The sequence below is a fragment of the Scyliorhinus canicula genome, chromosome 10 (genome assembly GCF_902713615.1).
Source record: "Scyliorhinus canicula chromosome 10, sScyCan1.1, whole genome shotgun sequence".
NCBI lineage: Eukaryota > Metazoa > Chordata > Chondrichthyes > Carcharhiniformes > Scyliorhinidae > Scyliorhinus > Scyliorhinus canicula.
The window spans coordinates 67,151,219-67,175,659 of NC_052155.1; the positions used below are offsets into that span (position 1 = coordinate 67,151,219).

Genomic DNA, 24,441 nt, shown 5'->3' on the forward strand with positions numbered 1-24,441 from the left:
CCCTGGCACAAGTTGGGAGAGCCCCCGATAACTTTTTTTGGGGGGGGGGGGGTATGATCTCTGTGGAGCTAGCCTTGCCGGCTTTCATCAGGTCCTGCTCCGCCAGGGGTGACTGTGTAAATCATGCTCCCAATCCTTTTCTCAGAGTGGCTCAAGGTCTGGTCTGAAAACCCAGCAGTGCCTCTGGAGAGATACACACCGGTTTTCAGCCACAGCCTGACACATCTCTGTTCAACTTGGAGCCCAGGGTCTGAGTCATATGCTTTCTTACATCACTATGTGGGTGATAATGTACTCAGTACTACATAATATTAATAATAATCTTTACTGTCACAAGTAGGTTTACATTAACACTGCAATGAAGTTACAGTGAAAAGCCCCTCGTCGCCACACTATGGCGCCTGTTCGGGCACATGGAGGGAGAATTCAGAATGTCCAAATTACCTAACAGCACGTCTTTGGGGACTTGTGGGAGGAAGCCTGAGCACCCGTCAGAAACCCACGCAGACAAGGGCAGACTCAGTACAGACAGTGACCCAAGCCGGAATCGAACCTGGGAACCTGGAGCTGTGAAGCAATAGTGCTTACCACTGTGTTACCGTGCCATCCATATTAACCCTATAATCATAGAATCCCTACAGGCAGGATGCTATTCGGCCCATCCGGGTCTGCACCTACCCTTCAAATGAGCACTCTACTCCGCTGCCCACTCCGCCATATTCTGTAACCCCATAACATGACCTGAACATCCTTGTACACTAAGGGGCACTTTAGCATGGCCAATCTACCTAACACGCACATCTTTGGACTGTGGGAGGAAACCAGAACACCGAAGGAAACCCTTGCAAACACAGGGAGAACGTACAAACTCCACAGAGACTGTGACCCAAGGCCGGAATTGAACTTGGGTCCTTCCTTGGCGCTGTGAGGCAACAGTGATAAGCTGCCTTATGTGACAGACCTTCAGACTACACCTCCCCCAAAGTCTTCATCAAATGTACAGTGATATAAGCTTACTTCATTCTTATATTTGTTGTTGTTCCTATACATTTATTTTTGTTACTACTTTATCATTATTACTACATTATCATCACACCATCTTTCTCCTTAAGTCTTAGATTCATGCAGTTTGGAACCCTTCCATATCCCATTCGCAGTTCTGTCAAAGAAGTGGTAAGCTCTGTCGTTACTGCCTCTCACTGTTTGGTTGGAGGCTGAGCTGGTATCTGGATAATTGTTCTGTTCTTCCATTCCTTCATGTTGAACAGCACTTAGATGATTCGGCTGTTGTATTGATTGATGGCTGCTGCTAACTAATTTCTGGCAGGCTGGATGTCAATTGTATTCATCTCCTTGTTGCTTCTTTCATGCTTCTGCGGCGGAGGAAAAGTGTTCCTGTGGTGAGTATAAACTTTAGTGGTATGCTCATCTCTGTTTTTTTGTTGTTGGCCATGGATGGCTGCTACCTGGTACAAGTATCTCTTGTGGCTTTGGCATGCTGGCTGGGAGTTGCAATGTATACACTGTGGTTGCAGAGCTGATATACTGTACCGTTGTCAGGGTTAGAGAGAGAGGCTTCTTGGACTACTGATCACTCTCTTTCACTTCTTCATTGTAGGCATCGTGGTCCTGGCCTGATCATTGAGGGGCTTCAGGAACCTCTAACGCGAATGGACAGACCTGCTCCACAAAGAGAGAAGACAATTCAAAGTTCAAGTTCCAGTTAGAATATCTCTTTTTTTTGTTTTTGTACTTGGGAATGTGCAGTTTTGTTTGGTTAATGGCAGTTGTCTTGACATCATCTGCTGTTTTGAGGAGATCCAAGACTACACAGGTATCCCTGCTTAGGAGAGCGAAAGATAGGGCAGCACTGTGGCCTAGTGGTTAGCACAACTGCCTCAAGGCGCTGAGGTCCCAGGTTCGATCCCGGCTCTGGGTCACTGTCCGTGTGGAGTTTGCTCATTCTCCCCATGTCTGCGTGGGTTTCGCCCCCACAACCCAAAGATGTGCAGGCTAGGTGGATTGGCCATGCTAAATTGCCCCTTAATTGGAAAAAATAATTGGGTAATCTAAATTTATTTTAAAAAAGGAGAGTGAAAGGTTGGTTACGGATGAAATAGATCAGCTTAAATGCCTCATTGGTTCACACCAATGACTGGAAGGACTCCTCTAGGCCCATAAAGTCCACTGTTTGAAGCCCAGAGATCTTTCAGCCACAGTTCTTTATCCAATTTCAAATGTAATTGATGGCCATTGACATTCCAAAATGAGAAACCAAGATCCTTGATCTCACCCAAGAAGGCGGTGTTTTGTCTGGGTTGGCAGTTTTGGACATTCTGGATCATCTTTAGGCCTTTTATGCATTTCAGAGGTTTTGCCTTACACAGTGCGTAATTGTGCCCAATTCTGTTGTGATGAAAGCATTAGGCTGCAGTTGCATTGATCTAGTCATCCAGACTGCTTCACTCCACAGCGCTGGCCTGATTGGAAATTACTTACCCTGACATAAGAGTATCTCTGTGTCTTTGTAGTCAGACAAGGTTGACTTGAGGATTGGCCTCTGAACCATGTTTAATTCTATTCCCCGTGTTGCTCACCATGTTCTGACTGTCTCTCTGGATTGCATTTTTCAGGATTAGATCGTGCTTTGCCTGTAGGAGGTCTGTTACTCCTACTACTATTCTGACTTTGATGAGCTCAGACTTTCAATCTCCGTATTCACAATAGTCTGCCATCCTGTACAGATCATTTATGAATGAATCGATTGGTTTCCTTGATAGTTGGATTATCTTATCGAATTTAGCTTTCAAGTATCTTGTTGCTTCTTAAATTAAAATAAATGTCAAACGATTTTCGTACCACTTCAAATTTTGCCAATTATTCATTAATTCCCTTAAAATTATATTGTCTGCAATTGGGCCGATTGGGTAAAGCAGCGTGTTCACCTCCCCTTCGACTGAATTTTTATTTAAACCTTAAACGACACTGAAGAATCTTTTCCTCCAAAGTCCTTAACTTTGTGTTTGGTCTCGGGCTTGGATTAAATGGGAGCTGACTTGAAAGTGTGGAATTATGATCCATGTTCAAAAGTGTATGTTCAGCTTGAACAGTTTTCTGAATTTCAAGATGGTGTCGCCATTCACTCGGAGACAAAGATATATGCCGCACTTGACAACTTTGGTGGGCTCTGCACAACGGTAATGGCGTTCCTTTTGAAGAAAACATAACAACGACCGCCTAGTTCAGCTGCCTGCAGGCTTTTTTTTATTCAGTGCTTTATTTTTTAGACTCACTGTTGAAGTGGAGCTTCTGCTTTTTTAAAAAAAACTGAGCTGGGCAGTCACGATGTTCCCGCAATATTTCATTAATTCACTCTTTTTTCAGACAAGCTCAGATGCCATGTGTTCAGGCTCTGGCTCGCAGTCGCTTTTAGCAAACAACACTTCTGACAATTACTTTAAACATATTCTGGGCTTGCAGCAGCCTGCAATTTTAAAAGATTTAACTCACCCTTGCAGATTCTGTCAACTCTGCATTCTGAAGCTGGACTTCCAAAGGAGAATCAACAGTGTCTGCTGCTGCAGTAAAGAATTTTTAATCTCTGCCTTCAGCTTCCAGGCCTTTTTCTGGCGATTTTTCCACTGCAGCACCTGCTTCTTCTGGAGCTTCTTCTTTCAGGCCAGAATACTTCATTAAATTTTCCCTCAATCTTCCAGCTTTTTAGTTTCTCTCTATTCTAGAGAGGTTTGGGGTTTTTATTCCCTTGATGCCACCATGCCATGAGGTGTCGGTTACAGTACATCTTAAAGACGTTGTTGTAGTCTTAGGTAGGTTAACAATAAGTCTTTATTAACTACTAGAACTATTCACACATGTACAGTAAATGTGCTAGCTCAGAGCTGTCCCCATGCTTAGGTCTACATACATCTCCGCTCAACACCACACTGACCCCTTGGTCTGGGTCATGTGCCTTTTTATATCACTGTCTGGGTGGTACTGTACTCAGTCCCACATTAACCATATATGTGCCAGACTCTTGTACTACAAAAAAAAAAGCAAGTGGCAGAAAGTGCTCATCACCTCCCACTATTATCACTTCAGCAACAGATCCTAATGTCCCAACATCACTACCACTTTACAACTTGTCCTCACACCCTTTTCTCCTAAAATTCCCAAGTTTTCAAACTTCGCCTGGCACTTAACAGCAAAACAAGCTCCGAGTTTCTGAAATGCTTGCACTATATTTGCAGTCAGAAAATACAAAATATTAGTTTATATAACTCAATATTTGTACTACCCAGACAGAAATTACAGACACAAAACCGCAAGGCTGAATTGGTGGGCTTTGTCATTCTGACAGCTGGAGAAAGAAAGAGGATACTTGATCTATATGCTAACTCCACAAATTCTTCGATTATTTCCACACCTCCAACTCACCCCCCACCCCCATTTTAAACATCCAGTTTTAAAAATAAAACTCATCTGAGAAATAAGCTTTTTGTTTTACAAAGTTCCCCATAACTGCGGTTACGTGATGACGAGCCAGCAAGAACAGAAATAGGGTGGGTGAGAGATTGGATGGCTGAAAGATTGAAACACAGATCAAGACAAATGCTAGTGTTGTGCAGGTCAAAGGCCTGAAGCCAGAGGCTTCAGACATGTGGCTAGAGGCTTAAGACATCAACAGGTCAGGAGCTGACAACAGTGGTAACAGGCGGGCAGGCCAAATTTGAATGTGAATGCGTAGCTGCAGTGGAAATACAAAAGGTTGAGAAAAGAGTCCCATCCCAAATCTGATCAAACCAACCGGAGTAGTGCAGATTAAGCACCAGCAGTAACAGCCTTTAGGGGAGAATGTTTCCCCTATTGTTGGAGCTACACCTGAAGATCGAAAGAGGGAACAGCCAAGGCTGCATGATGGCTTTGCAGAGTCATAGGGCAGCAACAGAAAACAATGTGGAAAAGGTGACATATTGCATACATTTCCTCATTGTCTTCCAACACATCATCATGCTGCCCTTCAAAGAACAAGAACAAAGAAAATTACAGCACAGGAACAGGCCCTTCGGCCCTCCCAGCCTGCGCCGATCCAGATCCTTTATCTAAACCTGTCGCCTATTTTTCAAGGATCTACTTCCCTCTGTTCCCTGCCCGTTCATATATCTGTCTAGATGCATCTTAAATGATGCTATCGTGCCCGCCTCTACCACCTCTGCTGGCAAAGCGTTCCAGGCACCCACCACCCTCTGCGTAAAAAACTTCCCACACACATCTCCCTTAAACTTTCCCCCTCTCACCTTGAAATCGTGACCCCCTTGTAATTGACACCCCCACTATTGGAAAAAGCTTGTTGCTATCCACCCTGTCCATACCTCTCATAATTTTGTAGACCTCAATCAGGTCTCCCCTCAACCTCCGCCTTTCCAACGAAAAAAATCCTAATCTACTCAACCTTTCTTCATAGCTAGCACCCTCCATATCAGGCAACATCCTGGTGAACCTCCTCTGCACCCTCTCTAAAGCATCCACATCCTTCTGGTAATGTGGTGACCAGAACTGCATGCAGTATTCCAAATGTGGCCTAACCAAAGTCATATACAACTGTAACATGACCTGCCGACTCTTGTACTCAATGCCCCGTCCAATGAAGGCAAGCATGCTGTATGCCTTCTTGACCACTCTATCGACCTGCGTTGCCATACTTCAGGGTACAATGGACCTGAACTCCCAGATCTCTCTGTACATCAATTTTCCCCAAGACTCTTCCATTGACCATAGTCCGCTCTTGAATTAGATCTTCCAAAATGCATCACCTTGCATTTGCCTGGATTGAACTCCATCTGCCATTTCTCTGCCCAACTCTCCAATCTATCTATATTTTGCTGTATTCTCTGACAGTCCTCCTCGCTATCTGCAACTCCACCAATCTTAGTATCATCTGCAAACTTGCTAATCAGACCACCTATACCTTCCTCCAAATCATTTATGTATATCACAAATAACGGAGGTCCAAGCACAGATCCCTGTGGAACACCACTAGTCACCTTTCTCCATTTTGAGACACTCCCTTCCACCACTACTCTCTGTCTCCTGTTGCCCAGCCAGTTCTTTATCCATCTATCTAGTACACCCTGAACCCCATACGACTTCACTTTTTCCATCAACCTGCCATGGGAAACTTTATCAAACGCCTTACTGAAGTCCATGTATATGACATCTACAGCCTTTCCCTCATCAATTAACTTTGTCATTTCCTCAAAGAATTCTATTAGGTTTGTAACACATGACCTTCCCTGCAAAAAAACCATGCTGCCTATCACTGATAAGTTTATTTTCTTCCAAATGTGAATAGATCCTATCCTTCTGTATCGTCTCCAATAGTTTACCTACCACTGACGTCAAGCTCACAGGTCCATAATTCCCTGGATTATCCCTGCTACCCTTCTTAAACAAAGGGACAACATTAGCAATTCTCCAGTCCTCCGGGACCTCACCCGTGCTCAAGGATGCTCCAAAGATATCAGTTTAGGCCCCAGCTATTTTGTTCCTCGCTTCCCTCAGTAACCTGGGATAGATCCCATCCGGACCTGGGGACTTGTCCACCTTAATGCCTTTTAGAATACCCAAAGCTTCCCCCTTCCTTATGCCGACTTGACCTAGAGTATTTAAACATCCATCCCCAGCCTCAACATCCGTCATGTCCCTCTCCTTGGTGAACACCGATGCAAAGTACTTGTTAAGAATCTTACCCATTTCCTCTGACTCCACGCATAAATTCCCTCGTTTGTCTTTGAGTGGGCCAATCCTTTCTCTAGTTACCCTCTTGCTCCTTATATACGAATAAAAGGCTGTGGGACTTTCCTTAATCCTGTTAGCCAAAGATATTTCATGACCCCTTTTAGCCCTCTTTATTTCACGTTTGAGATTTGTCCTACTTTCCCGAAATTCCTCCAAAGCTTTATCAGTTTTAAGTCACCTAGATCTTATGTATGCTTCCTTTTTCATTTTAGCTAGTCTCACAATTCCACCCGTCATCCATGGTTCCCTAATCTTGCCATTTCTATCCCTCATTTTCACATGGACATGTCTGTCCTGCACTTTAATCAACCTTTCCTTAAAAGACTCCCACATTTCAAATGTGGATTTACCCTTAAACAGCTGCTTCCAATCCACATTCCCTAGCTCCTGTCGACTTTTGTTATACTTTCCCCAATTCAGCACTCTTCCTTTAGGACCACTCTCGTCTTTGTCCATGAGTATTCTAAACTTACGGAATTGTGATCGCTATTCCCAAAGTCATCACCGAGTGAAACTTCAAACACCTGGCCGGGAAAATTCCCCAATACCAGGTCCATTATGGCCCCTTCCCGAGTTGGACTATTTACATACAGCTCTAAAAAACTCTCCTGGGTGCTCCTTACAAATTCTGCTCCATCTACGCCTCCAACACTACAAGAGTCCCATTCAATGTTGGGGAAGTTAAAATCTCCCATCACGACCACCCTATTGCTTCTACATTTTTCTATAATCTGTCTACATATTTGTACCTCTACTTCACGCTCGCTTCTGGGAGGCCTGTAGTAAAGTCCCAACAATGTTACTGCACCCTTCCTTCCTTTCGAGCATTTTTTCTCCTACTTCCTTTTCTCTTTAGTTCCTGTCTTCCCCTCTTCTGGCAAACATTTCCCCTACTCCATTGCCCCTCACCCCACTTTCTTGGCAACCCAATATCTCCTCATATCCCCTCTGTCTCCTTCCCCATATCCTGCAGTTAACCCTCCCACTAGGCACGACAGACCTGCTTCAGAGTTTTCCAGTGCTGAGCTGGGAAAACAGCTGTGTTTTTAAAGCATCGTTCTGCTTTGAAGACATTTGTCAAATAAACAGGCAGCAAACATATTGTCAGCTTAGAATCTAAGCTGCTGACTCAATGCCGCAAAATTGACAATGATACAGCAGCAGTCCTGGCTGTCAGAAAATGAGTGACTGAGGCTCAAGGAACTTGTTGGGATGAAAGGTGGAAGGTGAGCAGCAGCTGCGGCTTCAGGCGCAAAACTGAGGGTAATGGTAGTCACAGGATAGAGTGCAGGAAAGGAGAAGATAGGGAGCAAGAAAGTGAGCGACTTGATAAAGCAGAAAGAAACAGAAGAGATGAGAAGAAAATAAAACAAAATCAACCATCACTGCAGCAATCGGGATAAAACTCTTCAGTAATCAAACATTTCGTACCTGGCATAATTTAAAACTCACTATTCCTGAGTTTTTGTAACTTTTCTTTTTCTGTTTCTTCTTCGGATTAATACACTCAAACTCTGCCTGCAATAAAAATTCCATGGGCTATGTGATTGCAAATCATAAGAGAAAATCATGAGATGTTCTGATCATACAAAACTAAAGTGCCCCATTAAAATCATCCACTAAAGTATAAAACCAAAGACAATGTCACTAGGTTACTGCAAAGAAAGAATTCACAGGTATAACCTCATAATACTCTGCTCGATGTGAGAAGCAAAATACGAACTTCAAAGAGGAAGGTTGCAATATTTTGTCACACAATTCTTCCAAAAGTTCTTTCTTCCTTTCCCTGCTCCACACATATAATAAAATAATCATCTGTATTTATATAGCACCTTTAATTGAACATCTCAAGGTGCTTCACAACAGAGTTATCAAACAAAATTTGGCACCTGTCATATAAGGATATATACCAGAAAGATGATCAAAAGCTTGGACAAAGAAGCAGGTGTCACCATTGGCCTGCAGAAGGCGAGAGAGAGAGTGAGATAAAGAGGTAGAGAGATTTGAGGAAGAGAAATTGGTAGAGCAAGTAAAAATCAGGTTTACGCAGGATTCGAGGAGAGCAGAGATTTAAATGACTCAGATGAAGATATTGAAGGGATGGTTGTCAAATTTGCAGATGACTCAAAGATAGGTAGGAAATCAAGTTGTGAAGAGGCTACAAAGGTATAGATAGGTTTAGTGAATGGGCAAAGATCTGGCAAATGGAGTACAAAGTTGGAAAATGTGAAATTGTCCATTTTGGCAGGAAGAATAAAAAAGGCTTATATCTAAATGGTAAGAAATTGCAGAGCTCTGAGGTGCATAGAGATTTTGGTGTGCCATTGCATGAATCATAAAAGGCTAGTATGCCGTGAAAGTAATTAGGAAAGTGGATATGATGTTATCATCAATAATAATAATAATTGCTTATTGTCACAAGTAGGCTTCAATGAAGTTACTGTGAAAAGCCCCGAGTCGCCACATTCCAGCGCCTGTCCGGGGAGGCCGGTACGGGAATTAAACCGTGATGCTGGTCTTGTTCTGCATTACGAACCAGCTGTTTAGCCCACTGTGCTAATCCAGCTCCATTTATTGCGAGGGGAATTAAACTCAAAAGTAGGGAGGTTAATCTTCAGTTGTACCGGGAACTAAACTCGAGGGACTGAATGGCCTACTCCTTGTTCGTATTTTAGACAGTTATAGGGTGGGAAGAGCGAGGTCATGGGAGGGATTTGAAAACATGGATCAAAATTTTGATTCATTAAACTCCAGTGTAGATTAGCTAAATGAGTTTATAAACACAGAAAAGTAGGAGTAGGCCATTTGGCCCTTTTGAGCTTCCTCTGCTATTCATTATGATAATGGCTCAGTAATCTCAGAGTCCCCCCCCCCCCCCCACTCAATCCTTTGATCCTTTCAGACCAGCAATGGGTGAATGGGACTAGATGCGAGCTATGATACAAAAGCTTTGGTTAGGCTCAATTTTTGGAGTGTGAAAGATGGGAGGCTGGCCAGGAGAGCACTGGATTAGTCTACTAGAGGTAACAAAGGCATGGATGAAGATTTCAGCAGCAAACCAGCGTGGGTGTGGGTGAGGGAGGAAGCGGGTGGGGGGGGGGGGGGGGGGGGGGGAGAGGTGGCATCAAGTGTTATCATGGAAGTAAGTGGTCTTGGCGAATGAGTAAATGAGGTCAGTAGCTCAGCTCTGGGTTAATTATGAAACCGTACAATCTGGGTCAACCTCAGAGTTTGCCAGGGAGAGGGATGGATTCAGTTTCCAGGGGCAGCACGGTGGCACAGTGGTTAGCACTGCTGCCACACAGCGCCATGGACCCAGGTTCAATTCCGTTTGGGGAGACAATGGCTTCAGTCTGCTCAATGCTCAGTCGGTAGGGTATTTCTGCTCATCCATTTCTGGATGTTAGACAAGCAGTGTGACAAAGTAGAGATAGGGGAGTGGTGAAGAGAGGTGGGGTGAAATAGAGCCGATTGTCGCTGAGGGGCAGTTAATGAGGGGTCAAGTTTGGATCGCTGGGATCCTCGAGGCAATGGTGTGGATGAGGGATGAGAAATCATTGCAGATAATTTTTATGCAACGACTTGATAGATAGGAATGGGACCAGGCATGTACAGATACAACCCAGCTGCACAATGGTGTCGTGTGAGTCTAATTGTCACAAATGCTGCAAACAGGTTCAGAACAATAGGAATTAATTGTTTACCAAGTTCACAGTTACACAGGATGTAATTTGTGACTTTTTTCAAGATTGTTTCAGTGCTGGATACCTAATTGAAGAGATCCTAACATAGTTATGGTAAAATGGGCAGAGATTTGATAGTGAGTAACATGTTCAATGGCTTTGGAATTGGAGCAGTAATTTGCAGGTACTGGGAGGTGGGACTCCAGGTTGATGTTCTTGTGAGAAATGATGATGACTGACATCAAACATGAATGAAAGGGAGACAGTACCCGAGAAGATAACAATATCTGCAAAGAGGGAGCCAGGAAGGAAAGTTGGGTGGTCGGTAGTTTATTGGAAATAGGATTAAGGAAACAGGAAATGGATCTCATGGACCTGGTGAGCTCAAGATGGGAGGCTGGCCAGGAGAGCACTGGATTAGTCGTACCTAGAGGTAACAAAAGCACGGATGAAGATTTCAGGGGTGTGGGTGGGGGAGGGTGTGGCATCACATATTATTATGGAAGTAAGTGGTCTTGGCGAATGAGTAAATGAGGTCAGTAGATCATCTCTGGGCTAATTATGAAACCGTATAATCTGGGTCAGCCTCAGGGGTTGCCAAGGTGAGGGATGGATTCAGTTTCTAGGGACGGCACTGTGGCACAGTAGATAGCACTGCTGCCACACAGCACCAGGGACCCAGGTTCAATTCCGGCCTTGGGTATCTGTGTGGAGTTTGCCCTTCCCCCCCCCTGTATCTGCGTGGGTTTCCTCTGGAATCTACAGCTTCCTCCCACAGTCCAAAGATGTGCAGGTTTGGTAGGGTTGCAGGGATAGGGCAGTGGTGTGGGCCTGGGTGGAGTGCTCTTTCAGAGACTCAGTGCAGACTCGATGGGCCGAATGGCCTCCCTCTGCACTGTAGGATTCTATGGATAAGTACAAGATATGGTTACTAATAAACTAATAGGGGCAGGAGGAGAAATTTATTTACTTAGTGCGGTTGGAATAAGATTCTTTCGACTACTGAAATGGTTGAGGTAAATAAAACAATGCTTTCAAAAGGACACCAGATTGGTACATGAGAGAATAGGGATAGAAATATATTCTGAAAGATTGAAATGAGGTAGATGGAATGGAAAGAGAGTTGCATGGAGCACAGACTGGTTGGGTGAGTGGCCTGTTTTTATCATCTTTATTATTGTCACAAGTAGGCTGACATTATTCACCACTGTAATTAATTTAAAAAGCCCCTAGTCGGCATACTCTGGCACCTATTCAGGTACACAGAAGGAGAACTCAAAATGTCCAACTTACCCAACAAGCACGTCTTTCGGGACTTGTGGGAGGAAACCAGAGCACCCGGAGGAAACCCACAAAGACATGGGGAAAACGTGCAGACTCCGCACAGACAGTGACCCAAGTGGTAATCAAACCTGGGACCCTGGCGCGGTGAAGCAACAGTGCTAACCACTGTGCTACTCTGCGTTTTCTGCGCTGTATATTCGATGTAATTCTCTGTAAAACCTACCGGCGAGCTGTAGGATGCTGCTAGTAGTTTAGTCACATTAGTTTCAAATATACCAATTAGGTCATGTGATCCATCATTGTCGTAGTCATAGCAATCCACCTGAAAAATATTACATTTAGCTGTTAACTGAAAAATTGCTACTTTCAAGTTTCCACACTGTAATCTGCTGTATTAACAAGCCTACTGTTGCTGATTGATGCCATACATTACTCTCTTCTGTTGCTTGTAGTGGTACAGGTCATAAAAAATACTCAATGCAAATCTGCAACAGAAGACTCAGCAAGTGCACTGCCAAATCATCGTTGTGATATGTCAGAAATTATCTGTTAAATAATAGCAACTGCTCATCCCCGGGTAGGAAGATCTTAGTTAAGCAACATGGGAGCACATGACTAACAGGTAAATGCAGTAAAGTGCCTTTGGAAACGTTTGCCAAACTTCAACTCAACCTAAATCTGACTTTCATAAAAAATAGAACTACTTACAGAACTAATGCCAAAGGTTAGAGTTGAAGATGGTTTTCTTTCCGAGTGGTCTTTATTTAAGAATCTTATCACTTCAATTCAGGACACCTAAATATTCCCAAACCATCCATCACATCAATTCAAAACCCGTCTGTCACTACTTACTAGTAAAATAAAATTAACCATGTATCTTTATATTGCTTAATTCACAATTGAATGCAATCTTTCAGTCTGGTCAGTTCTTTACAAGAATGCTGATGGCAATATTAATTTTCAGGCAGACACATTTGCTGAGGTGATTTTGTACTGATCACTATGAAAGATCATCAAAGTATTATATACTTCCCAACTGTTTTTAGTAAATCAATGTTCTTAAAAGGATGTGAAAAATACTTGTTCCCCTTCATAGTAGATAAATGTAAAGTACCTTGACTGGCTTCTGCAAGTCACCATTACATAGAGATCGCAAAGGGATTCTAAAGGGTTTCCAACTTGGATTCAGGTTGTTCTTTATTACCTAAAAAGGTAGGAAACACAGTAACAAAATGTGACAAAAATGTTGCTTTTAATTAAACCAAAATCCCTTGTCATCTGTATGGCAGTTCAATCAGTTGCATTCATTGATTTGGTGATGACAGATTGATAAACATCAAAATTCTATCTGCCCCTGGAATACAACTAACGTAAGAATATATTTTATCTAAAATCATGGCATCAGATATGTTACTACCACAGGTGTTATTTGTTCAGCATGCCGATCCCGGAGGGAAACTTGCCTTACTTAACATGTCACTTTTGTTTACATTCTGAAAACGAGGAAGAAACTACTGATCCTAGAAGCATAGAATTACAGTGACATTGAGATTTGAAAAATTAAAAGATTTATTAACAAAAAGAAAACATAAGCGCACAATATTAAGGTGACACAGTCTAAACAATCATACATGAACCTCCCCAAAAGAATTAACTTGCTCAGAACACACTAGTAAACATCTTCTAGCCAATACTCCCGGAAAGATTTTTAACTCTAAAAATCCAGTAATATTACCCAAAGCAAAACTTCTGCCACTTTTGCAGAGATATGCCTTCTCAATATCTTCCACACCTGTTGTGGAAATCCAAGAACATTCAGTAACAAGATTGCTTTCTGAAACCAAGACTCTTCTGGTTTCTGCATCGTTGCTAAAGATTTCGCATCTTCTCCCTGTCCTCTGGGTATCTTCCCACACAGCCAACACAACTTAACTCCGCACCCCTCCTTAAAATATCCCTTACCTCTTCTTCGATTTTATTGTCCTCTGCACCTCTTTGAACTCAGCTTTTCCAAAATATAAAACTCTTACTTACAAAACCTAAGTTGCAAAAGTTCTTTACACTCCTTTTTGCCAGTTGAAAAGCTAAGCCCCAACTATCTCCTGAGAATTTTTTTAAAACCCAACCTATTTACTTATAAATTCACTTCACTATGGCCTTACAAAATGTTTGCATTTAGCACCCTTTTGTCTCTCAACTCTCCCAATCAAGTTCTCTCAACTCCAAATGACCTTTCCTCTGCTTTGTTGGTAGTTTGAAAATCATTTGTTTTCGAGTGACTATTGTTTTGAACTAATATGTTCTTAAACATTTTCTGCTAAAATTGATGGAAGCCATTTTAATAAAAACTAAAGCTGTATTACTGGATTAGTTAAATAGATAGCCTTAATAGTAAGACAATTAAAGAATAAGTGATTAATTAATCAAGATGTTAGAAAGGCTGGAAATGTAATTTGGAACACCAATGTTTATTATTTGTTAAACATATTATTAACATTTGATCATTAATACAGACTTTTAAAGTACGGTGAGAATAAGATTGTGTTCTTCTTAGGCGCAGGATAAAGAGGTGCTATGAATGCCAACCTTGACTGGGAGAACTGAACAGGCCCTCAAGGCACCTCAACTCCAAATGACAGACAGCTATGCTGACCAAATATTGGTCGAGACCCAAACCTACCTCAAGATAGGAGATATAGTTTGAGAGGAAGTATTCTTAAAGCTGAGACAATGAGCTTAATTAGTTAAAAAAAAGGGTTATTTCATTATTGACAGGTTTTGGACCAACTTGGGGCTTTCATTTTCTAAGGTATAGAAAAAGGGTCTTGAGAATGACTGTGCTACAGATCAGTCAATTCTTAGCAGTGTGTACATTCTGATCTTAACAAGCCAGAATTTATTAAATCTTCAATTATATATTATTTATAAATAGTGTCTAAAAATTAAGTCAGCTGTTTAGATCTGGATATTTTTGATTTGATTTGATTTATTATTGTCACATGTATAAGTATACAGTGAAAACTGTTGGACGCGATTCTCCGATGTCACGCCGGTTGGGAGAATAGCGGGCTGCGCCAGTTTTCCACGCGACGCCGGTCCGACGCGCTCTTGCGATTCTCTGAAACGGCGAAATCGGTTCCGTCGTGTTCCATGCGCCAAAACCCAGAGAATCGCTCGAGGCACCCAAAATGGTGATTCTCCGGAAACCCCGCTATTCTCCGGCCCGGATGGGCCGAAGTCCCGATGGCGTGACCCCAGTTCACGCCGTCGCCGTCCACACCTGCTTTTTAAAGTCGTCAGCCAGTCGTGCTGACTGACGCGAGCAGTGAGGAGGTGAGCGGACGGTCCCGGAGTGTCCGCAGACTGGGGAAGGCTTCCCCAAGAACACAGCGGCCAGTGGGGGGGGGGGGGGGGGGGGGGGGAGCGAGAAGTGGGAAGGGGGGGGGGGGGAGGGAGTAGTGGGAGGGAGTACTGGGGGGGGAGGGAGGGAGTACTGGGGGGGGGGAAGAGGGAGTGAGTAATGGGGGGGGAAGAGGGAGCGAGTAGTGGGAGGGGAGAGAGGGAGTACTGGGGGGACGAGAGGGAGGGAGTAGTGGGAGGGGGAGGGAGTGAGTAGTGGGGGAGGGGGAGAGGGAGTGAGTAGTGGGAGGGAGGGGGGAGATGGAGTGAATGGAGTGGGTCATCCACCCCCGGATGCAACATGTCAGCCGCCCTGCCATAGCAGGACGGTGATGAGGACACGGCCGCTGGTTGCCCTGTGGCTGATGGGCACAGCCCACTGACGCACCAGTGAGGAGGACGTTGTTAACTGACCACTGGACGCAGAAAGTGACTAGGGGTTAGGCTGGCCGCTTGTCAGCAGCGCGGCCAGGCCACCGGGACACACAGGTATCCCGTGACAGGCGGCTGCCGAGGTGTCGAATAACCTCCGTCTAACATATTGTTTGTCTGCCCCCCATCACCTTTCTGTAGGTGACCATAATGTATTCGAACAGAATGGCTATGTTCAGCGCAGTGGTTGGGGCTGCTGCACTGCAGTTGGACATCCAGCAGCGTCCACAGCGACATCCCACAGTGGATGCAGGGGCAGCTGCAGCAGCAGAGGGAATGGCCGCGGAGTGGCCCGTCGTCGCCGTACAGGCCGCAGGCACTCATAGCCGGCATTTCCAGGGGGATGCCGAGGGGAACTTTGACCCCAAAATGCTGAGGAAGGGGGGGGGGCCACCTCGTGTCGCACCTCGCCCCATGTGGAACGGGAGGAGGACACGCGATACCGGTTGCCGTCAAGGTGACAGTGGCACTTAACCTTTATGCTACCGGTTCCTTCCAGTCTCCGAGTGGGGACCTATCCGGGATATCGCAGGCATCGGTCCACAGGTGCATCCGGGACGTGACCGACGCCCTGTTCGCCATCGCGGACCGCTACATAACCTTTCCCGAGGACCGAGCAAATCAAGAAGCACGAGCCCGTGGATTTGCCAAGGTGGCCGAGATACCGATGGTCCAGGGAGTGATTGATGGTGTTCACGTCCCCATGCGCCCGCCTGCAGGCAACAGGGAAGTGTTCGCTAACAGGAAGGGGACATATTCCATGAACATCCAGATGGTATGCGACCCCCACATGAGGATCATGCAAGTTCCCACTGGCAGTGGTGCGCACGGTTCCCAGGGAGTGTGCATGATACGTACATTCTTGCGCAGTCGTTCATCCCTGCTATGTTTGAGGGACGCCCCACCGGCTGAGGGGCTGGTTGCTGGGCGACAGGGGTTATCCACTGAGGTCTTGGCTGATGACGCCCATACGGAGGCCTTAGACCAACGCGGAGACCCTTTACAATGAGGCCCATGCAGCAACCAGGGGTGTGGTGGAGCGCTGCCTTGGTCTGCTGAAATGAGATTCAGGTGCCTGGACCGCTCCGGAGGGGTCCTGCAGTACCAGCCCGACAGGGTCGCTCGCATAGTTGTGGTATGCTGTGCGCTGCACAACATTGCAATGCAGAGGAGAGATGCTCTGGTGGAGGAGTCGGAGGGAGAAGCCACTGGCAGTGGTGCCAACACGAAGGAGGAGGAGGAGCTGGAGGAGGTTGGTGGTGCGTTGGGCGCAGCACACACACACGACCCATGTGCTGGTAATGTCCAGGAGACTGCACGACGGCACCGGCGAGGACAGCACACCCAGCACCGAAGTTTCACCGCTCGTCAACCCCAGCGACACTCGGTCACCATCATGATCCTCGTGGCAACGGAAAGATCTCACAGTCTTACAAGTTAGGTGCAACGGTGAGTTTAATGGTGAATATTAAGTACAGATGCCCTAGCCCCTACAACAAAACTGTGCCCTTCACCCATGCCAACTTACTCTGTGTCCCTCTTTATTGCCTTACAGGCCCTACCACTACATCTAAGTGAATCCCCAGATGGTACAGCAGGAGTGGAGGCGGACTGCTGAGAATCACGCCCCGCGACATGTCTCCCCGTCGGCACTCGTTTCCTGGGGCGACCCAGCCTTGATGGGCCAGGCTGCTCAGCTGCCGTTTTGGATGACGTGGTGCCACCCTGCTCTGCCCGCTGCCCACCCAATGCACCAGGGATGGGACAGGGGAGGCCGAACATTCAGGGACGTCCCGTGATGGAGTTAATGGGACTGGCCCCAGAACCTCCTCCTCCCTCGGGGAGCCCGGTGGCCACCGGACCTTACTGTGGGACGGTGGTGCGAGCGGGGAGGTGCCCAGTCGCCCCATCGACACCTGGCGCTGCCAGTCCTGGAGGCCTGCAACGGCATCGACCAGGGTCCGAGACATTCCCACCAGGGACTGTGCGACCTCAGCCCGAGTGCGCGACGCCATCCAGCACCTGCGTCAGGCGGTCGATGCTCTCCGCGACTGACTGCTGGGACTGTGCCATGGCCTGGTGAGACTCGGCCAGGGCCCGTAGCGCGCCGGCAATGTCATGTTGGCTTTGGCGCATTGCTGCCCGTGAGATGGCAGCCCTCTCCTGGGCCATGGATGACGCGTGCACATGAAGCCCAACGCCTTGCAGAACCTGACCCATAGCTGATACCGTTTCACCCATTGCCTCGACCGCGGACGCCACCCGTGCGGTGTCGGCCTGGGTGGCTGCCATGAGCAGCACCACTTCCTGCTTCTGGACGCAGTTTGACTCCTCTAACTGAGTTTGCAGCTGCTGGAAGACGGCCCTCATCCAGTCATTGTGTCCCTGGGTTTCAAAATGCATCGGCTGTCCAGGTGGGTTGAGTAAATCCAGGAACCCGGGAAACGTCTGGGCGGCAGCTGGATGCTGGGCCTGGGCTGCCCTCCGATCGTCCAGCCCCTCGGCTGCTCCGACCTCCACCTGCTGTACCGGTTCAGCTGTGTGGTGCAGACCAGACCGTGACCCAGGAGCCTTATCACTTAATTGCCCAACCGAGGTGAGTGTCTCTGGGATGGTGGATGGTGTGGGAGACAGCAGTGCCGCAAGCTCTAGGTCCTCGTCCATCAGAAATTCAGGAGTGTCCTGGTCCCAGTCATGTCCCAGCGCAGGGCGCTTGCGGCCCATGTACGGTTCAGCGTCAGGTGAGTCCGTTGACTGCGTCGCTGTCCTCTGTGCGTCTGGGTCCACTGACCCCGTCCTGTCTCACAGCCCGACCTTCGGACAACGCACAGGCATGGAAGTCGTCACTGTCCGTCCTCTATGTCCCGCTCGAGAGTCCCGGATTTGGAGGATGGACAGAAGATGGGGGGTCCAGTGGGTAGAGTGTGAGGGGAGAGATGATGGGCAGGGGGGAGGGGGGTGGTGGTTGTCATGCAGGGTTGTCTCACTTGATTCTGCACCTCCAACCTCGCATTGCGCGGCCTCTCGGGTGGCAGATCCCCCAGCAAGGTCCAGTGCCCTCTGCTCGAACACTGTCAGGGGGTGCATAATGGGTGAACACCCTCCAGTTCTGTTGCGCTCTCGGCAGTTGTGAGCAGTCTTGTCCTGTTTGGGGGGGGGGGGCCATAGAGTATTACAATTCGGCAGGGAACATCAGGGCGTTCAGATATTGGCACAGGTTGGGGGGAAAGTTGCAGCTACACCATGGCATCTCTCCAGGGGGTTGCAGCGCTCATGTGGGTCTGTGACAACTTTGTTAACCACCCTCCACTCACTCTCGCCCCCCCCCCCCCCCCCCCGTGCCTGCAAAGGGTGGGGGGGGGGGTGATGATGATGAGGGACATGGGGGGGATGCTTGTGACCCGGGGGCACCCTCGTGGCATTTACCCTGGCAGCCCTGGTGAGGTCGTGGCGCTTCTTGTGGCACTGCTCCCCAGACCGAGGGGTCTGCCCCACAGCACTGACTGCCGTGCCCACCTCACGCCAGGCCCGTTGCACGACGCTGGAAGGCTGGCGATGCCCTCGTCTTGGGCAGAGAATGCCCCTGCGCTGCTCCACCTCATCGAGGAGGGTGTCCAGGTCCGTATCACGGAACCTCGGGGCGGCCCTCCATGGCTCTGACATTTCCCTCCCTCCTTTCCATGCGTGGATCGCGCACTTTTATGATGCGGAGCGGCGTAATTCGGGATTCGCGCGCTGATGACGCGCATTCGACATCATGCCCCCCGTGTTCCTCGCGGCCCCGAAGCTAGCCCATTCCCGGGACCAGAATTGATCGCGATCGGGGCCGTTTCAAACCGTTGTTGAACTCGACCGAGTTCACGACGGCTTTCTCAATGCGGCGTGACATCGGAGAATCGCGCCTGTTGTTTCTTGCATGCTATACAGACAACTCATTCCGTACATGGGGAGGGAAGGATAGACTACAGAATATAATGTTACAGTCATAACTAGGATGTAGAAAAAAGATCAACTTAATACGAGGTAGGTCGATTCAAAAGTCTGACGGCAGCAGGGAAGAAACTGTTCTTGTGTCGGTTGGTACGTGACCTCAAGCTTTTGTATCATTTTCCTGATGGAAGAAGATGGAAGAGAGTAGGTCCGGGGTGCGTGGGGTCCTTAATTATGCTGGTTGTCTTTCCGAGGCAGTGGGAATTATAGACAGAGTTAATGGATGGGAGGCTGGTTTGCGTGATGGATTGAGCTACATTCACAACCTTCTGTAAGTTTCCTGGGATCTTGAGCAGAGCAGGAACCATACCTCGTCAGGGGAAGATTCCAGAACTAATCACCAAGTAATGTAAATATTCTGGTGATATTTCTGGGTTGCACTTTCTATTTTATCAAGATATTAGGTGGAATTCTCCAATTTTGACACTAACTGTGGTTGCTGATGGCTGCAGCGGCACCTGTCCCATTGACAGAATGCTGGGAGCCCGTGCCACGTTTTCCACCTGAAACTACATTAATTTTACACAGTCGAGTTCCCTCAACTCTCCTGGCAGGCTGGCAGCTCGCCCAGCCGCCCGCAGCTGAGGGATTCGAGGTGCCCAGCGACATATTTAAGTACTTGTTGAGCATGCTCTTATCACTCTCTGCAGCCCACCCGTCTTCACCAGACCATGCAGGATGTGAGCAATACAGAGGCAAAAGCTCTCAAGAAGATGTCTGCTCTTCGATTCAGCCATGCTGCCTCCAGCCCATCACCTGTGGGACGCTCGTGCTCCACTAGGACCTCTATCCTCCTCTTCTGGAGTCTTCGCCATCCTCTTTCAGTAAACAGTGTGGTATCCCTTTGTTTGAGATTTTTCACGCAGTTTGCCAGCTTCCCTCCCTGCTTCTATCTGCTTTCAGTTGTTCTTCCTCTTCACCCACCTCCTTGGACCTCTGCCTGCCATCGTGAGCCCTCGGCCTAATCCCCTTGGTGCACAGCCCCATGTCCACATTGCCCTCCTAGCCTCTTGTCAGGCTACCACCACCAGCCCACTCTCCTCGTACTCCACCCCCGGTCGAACTTTGGACATCTGCTGCGGTGCTTGCCTGGGTCCCACAACGCTGTGCAGTCCAGATAGACATTGGTGTGTTGTACGAGGGAGGGGGAAGGAGACCACTGTACTCCCCAATCCCTGGTGCAGTTCTGAACTGAGACGGTGGCGCAGGAGGGTTCATGGGTCCAGCAGTACGGTATAGTCATTGTAGACCAGCTGAGCATGGAGAAGGAGGGTAGAAACCAGTCTGACTCGGCAGAATGTTGCACAGCACATCAGGAGCAGCACAGTACTATGGCGGATAGGCTTTACTGCACTCACCTCAAAGTCTCTGACGAACGGACGACAGCCTTGTGCATGCCACTCTTTGGAAATCAGGTTTGTTGCCAACATGATTTCACACTGGGGTGGGCAGCTATTTCAATGAGATGCAAATGAATGCAAATGGCGTTCTGCCAGCAGGATTACTGACCTACTATTAACCCACCATTGAGAGAATTCCAACGTATTTTTACACCAGTAGGTTTCCACCTTTTTGGCTCTTTCCAGATCCTTCACAGCAGTCCGCTGCCAAACCAGTAACGGGCGGAATGGGAGAATTGTGTCCATAGATGGGTTAGATTAGGATTTCTGTGCATTTTTATTAAAATCATATACCTGCTTTTTGTAAATGGATTCATGAAAGGTTCATGGTCTTAATGGGGGGGGGGGGGGGGGGGGGTCGCCGCCAAAGGTAGGAGTTTTCGGAATACAACTATCCAGAGGTTGAACACTACCGTATAATATCCAGCACAATCTACAGTAGCACAGTGGTTAGCACTGATGTTTAGCTGCGCCAGGGACTCGGGTTCGATTTTCACCTTGGGTCACTGTCTGTGCCGAGTCTGCACGTTCTCCCATTGTCTGCGTGGGTTTCTTCCGGGTGCTCCGGTTTCCTCCCACAAGTCCCGAAAGACATGCTGTTAGGTGAATTGGACATTTTGAATTTTCCCTCAGTGTACCCAAACAGGTGCCGGAGTGTGGCGACTAAGGGATTTTCACAGTAACTTCATTGCAGTGTTAATGTAAGCCTACTTGTGACCCTAATAAAGATTAGTATATATATATTCACTCATCTGATTTTTCCAAAAAGTGTAGCAAATTAATCAAAGCAATAACACACTTATGGGGATAAATTCAGAGATACCCCATTTGTACAGTGTTAACAGCCCACACTAAAACGGTGGGTTCTGAGGATATCTGGATTTTGGATCTCAGGCCTCAGTGGAATGCAAGTGGAGTTATGCTGGAAAGCTACACAAATTAGCTTTCCAACTTCCAGGTTAAGTGATCGAGTTGAATCGTGGGAACCTGCAGCAGAAAAAGAAGTCTGTGATCACGGTTCAGGTAGGAAGAACAACGGTCTTGGGAGTAATTTTAAGATGTTCACAGTGCTACTGTGGATCAGGCAGTAAGATCACAGGCACAACAAGTACTATTAATGAAGGTGGGGTGGGGGAGGTATCAGGTGTGGTGTAACTTCACTGCTACTTAGAGGAAATAGAGATAGGCATTGGCTACCTCCAAAGTTACAGCCGAGGTTAGATCAGGGATGGAAAACCTTCGACAGGGGGCCATATGTGGCCAATTTGGGTTCTGAATGCAGCCCAAGAGGCATTCTGTTGACCGTTGCCCAAGCGCAGTGTTGCCACTTTTTCTGCTGATTTCCGTCCACGTAGATGTTTCCTACCGGTGTGACCGAAGTGATCCGCACGTAAAGCAAGGGCAAGTGAAGTGTGCTGATTGCACATAACATTGACTGGGAGAGTCGTGAGCTCCCTCTGTGTCCAACCAAACATGAATATTTATTTTATTTTTACCATTTGAAGCTGATAATTCTATTAATATATGAATGAATAAGCATTTTCTATAACTCTTTAGGAAATATTCAGCGTGTATTAAATGTATTTGATCTTATTCATGGGGGTCTTGGTTCGCAAACAAGCCTGATTTCAATCTTGCAGCCCACTGAGATGAAGGAAGGACACTCATGCGGCCCACTCACTAGCCTAGGTTGCCCATCACTGGGCTGGAAGCATGTGTCGGCTATTTTAATATGCAAACAAGTGGCTTACTACAAGCATGGGCTCTTGTTTCGTGGCAGGAGTCTGCTCCAGCATCTTGAACCTAATTTTTTATCCATGTGTGATCACATAGGACCTAAAAATCAAGCACTATACTATCCAATTTAGATCTCTATACAAAGTGAAGTCGATATAGCCCCAAATGTCCATAGGCTGCTTTCCCCTTTTTGAAGGAGAGTGCTGACTGATGCCGATTTAACAGGAGGATTGCCACAACTCGGCACAAAATCACAACATCCCAATTACTATGCACTTAAAAGGATCAAAGTAATGGAGATAGCTGGATTGCATAAGGAAGAAAAGTAGACAGTAGTGTATTTAAAACGAGAGCTAACATGTTACCAATAGCCCTTCAAATTGTAACCCTCACCTCTGTTCTATGCGCCATTTGCCATCTTCCATCCTCAGTCTGTTTGTAGAACTCCAAATAAGGGTCCGACTTCCCAAAGAAATCCTGATTACCATCAATGCGAGGAAATGGAACAACAAATATCATCAGTCGGAAAACGTGAACCAACCCTCACTGTACAGATAATACTCTAAGACGAGATATAAAACTCAGAAATATAAGGCAAAACTGATAATGTTGTTAATCTGAAAGAGAAATTGGTGGAAATTAACAGTCAGTGTTCTAGGGGTTCAACCCAAATCATGGGTCAATCTTCCATCTTTTCAGTTGACGAACTAGCTGTGTATTTTACTTTTTACACATAAAACCCACCTTTTTGTCCAGATTCCGTGCTTGTGCTTCAAAATTTACTACTCGGTTATCTTTTATCTCCTCTGCAAAAATCTTGAGCAAGATAAAGAACAGAATAGAAACCAATTAAAAACAAGATGATTAAGTAACTTGCACTTCAACTATATGAACTAGAGGCATTGGCCTTAAAATCATAGGAAAATTCAGCATCAACTATTTTTATGCTCACAGAGGGCCCACGGCAAATAGCTTGTTCCCGAATGACAAGTGCAAGGTGTCCTCGATATTGAACATTGAACCATATTGTAATTGAGTCATCGTAGCAGAACAGAACAACTACTAATGAAAAATGGCACATACTGGTAAGAAATGCACTGCTGTGAGCACAATGAGGCCCTCAGATAAGTGGTGCAAGGGACTGGTTGGGAATAGAGCAATATATTGTGGGCTAGAAGAGGCTTAGAGTGGCAGAGGTTTGGGATCTCTGGACCTAGGGTGTACAGGGTTAGCAGTGGCCATTAGGAGTGTCCTTTAATGTGCCGCTGGAAGAAACACTACTGCTTCTCCAGGTTACACATTCAGTTAAGTTATAATTATCTTTGTTATTGGGTTTACGGCACTCATTCCACTGAGTACATCAGGGCAAACCAATGTTACAATATGGGCCTCAAGTGGATTTAACCGTTTTGTTTTCTTATGCAAAGGTATTAACATCTACTTCAGGCATGGGTCTGGCACACCTCAAGGGTGACATCGAGGCACAGTGGTTTGCACTGCTGCCTCACAGCGCCAGGAACCCAGGTTCAGTTTCAGCCTTGGGTCATTGACTGTCTGGAGTTTGTACAATTTCCCTGTGTCTTCGTGGGTTTCCTCCGGGTGCTCGGTTTCCTTCCACAGTCCAAGAATGTACAGGTTAGGTGGATTGGCGATTCTAAATTGCTCCTTAGTGTCCAAAAGGTTAGGTGGGGTTATTGGGTTATGGGATAGGATGGGGG

The 24,441-nt window shown here is 46.7% G+C and overlaps 1 protein-coding gene across 4 annotated transcripts in view; it reads right to left on the bottom strand.

Annotated features, from left to right (window-relative positions):
• The window catches only part of cpne3 (copine III), an 86,332-nt gene that overhangs the window by 23,292 nt on the left and 38,599 nt on the right, over positions 1 to 24,441 (bottom strand). For 3 of the 4 annotated variants that reach the window (XM_038809111.1, XM_038809114.1, XM_038809113.1), the window contains 5 exons: positions 23,468 to 23,539; positions 23,117 to 23,200; positions 12,880 to 12,969; positions 11,989 to 12,087; positions 8,230 to 8,316 (listed from right to left, as the gene is read on the bottom strand). In XM_038809111.1, coding sequence (XP_038665039.1) covers positions 8,230 to 8,316; positions 11,989 to 12,087; positions 12,880 to 12,969; positions 23,117 to 23,200; positions 23,468 to 23,539 — 432 coding nt within the window. The remainder of the gene's footprint in view (positions 1 to 8,229; positions 8,317 to 11,988; positions 12,088 to 12,879; positions 12,970 to 23,116; positions 23,201 to 23,467; positions 23,540 to 24,441) is intronic. The other variant, XM_038809112.1, reaches the window with a different exon arrangement.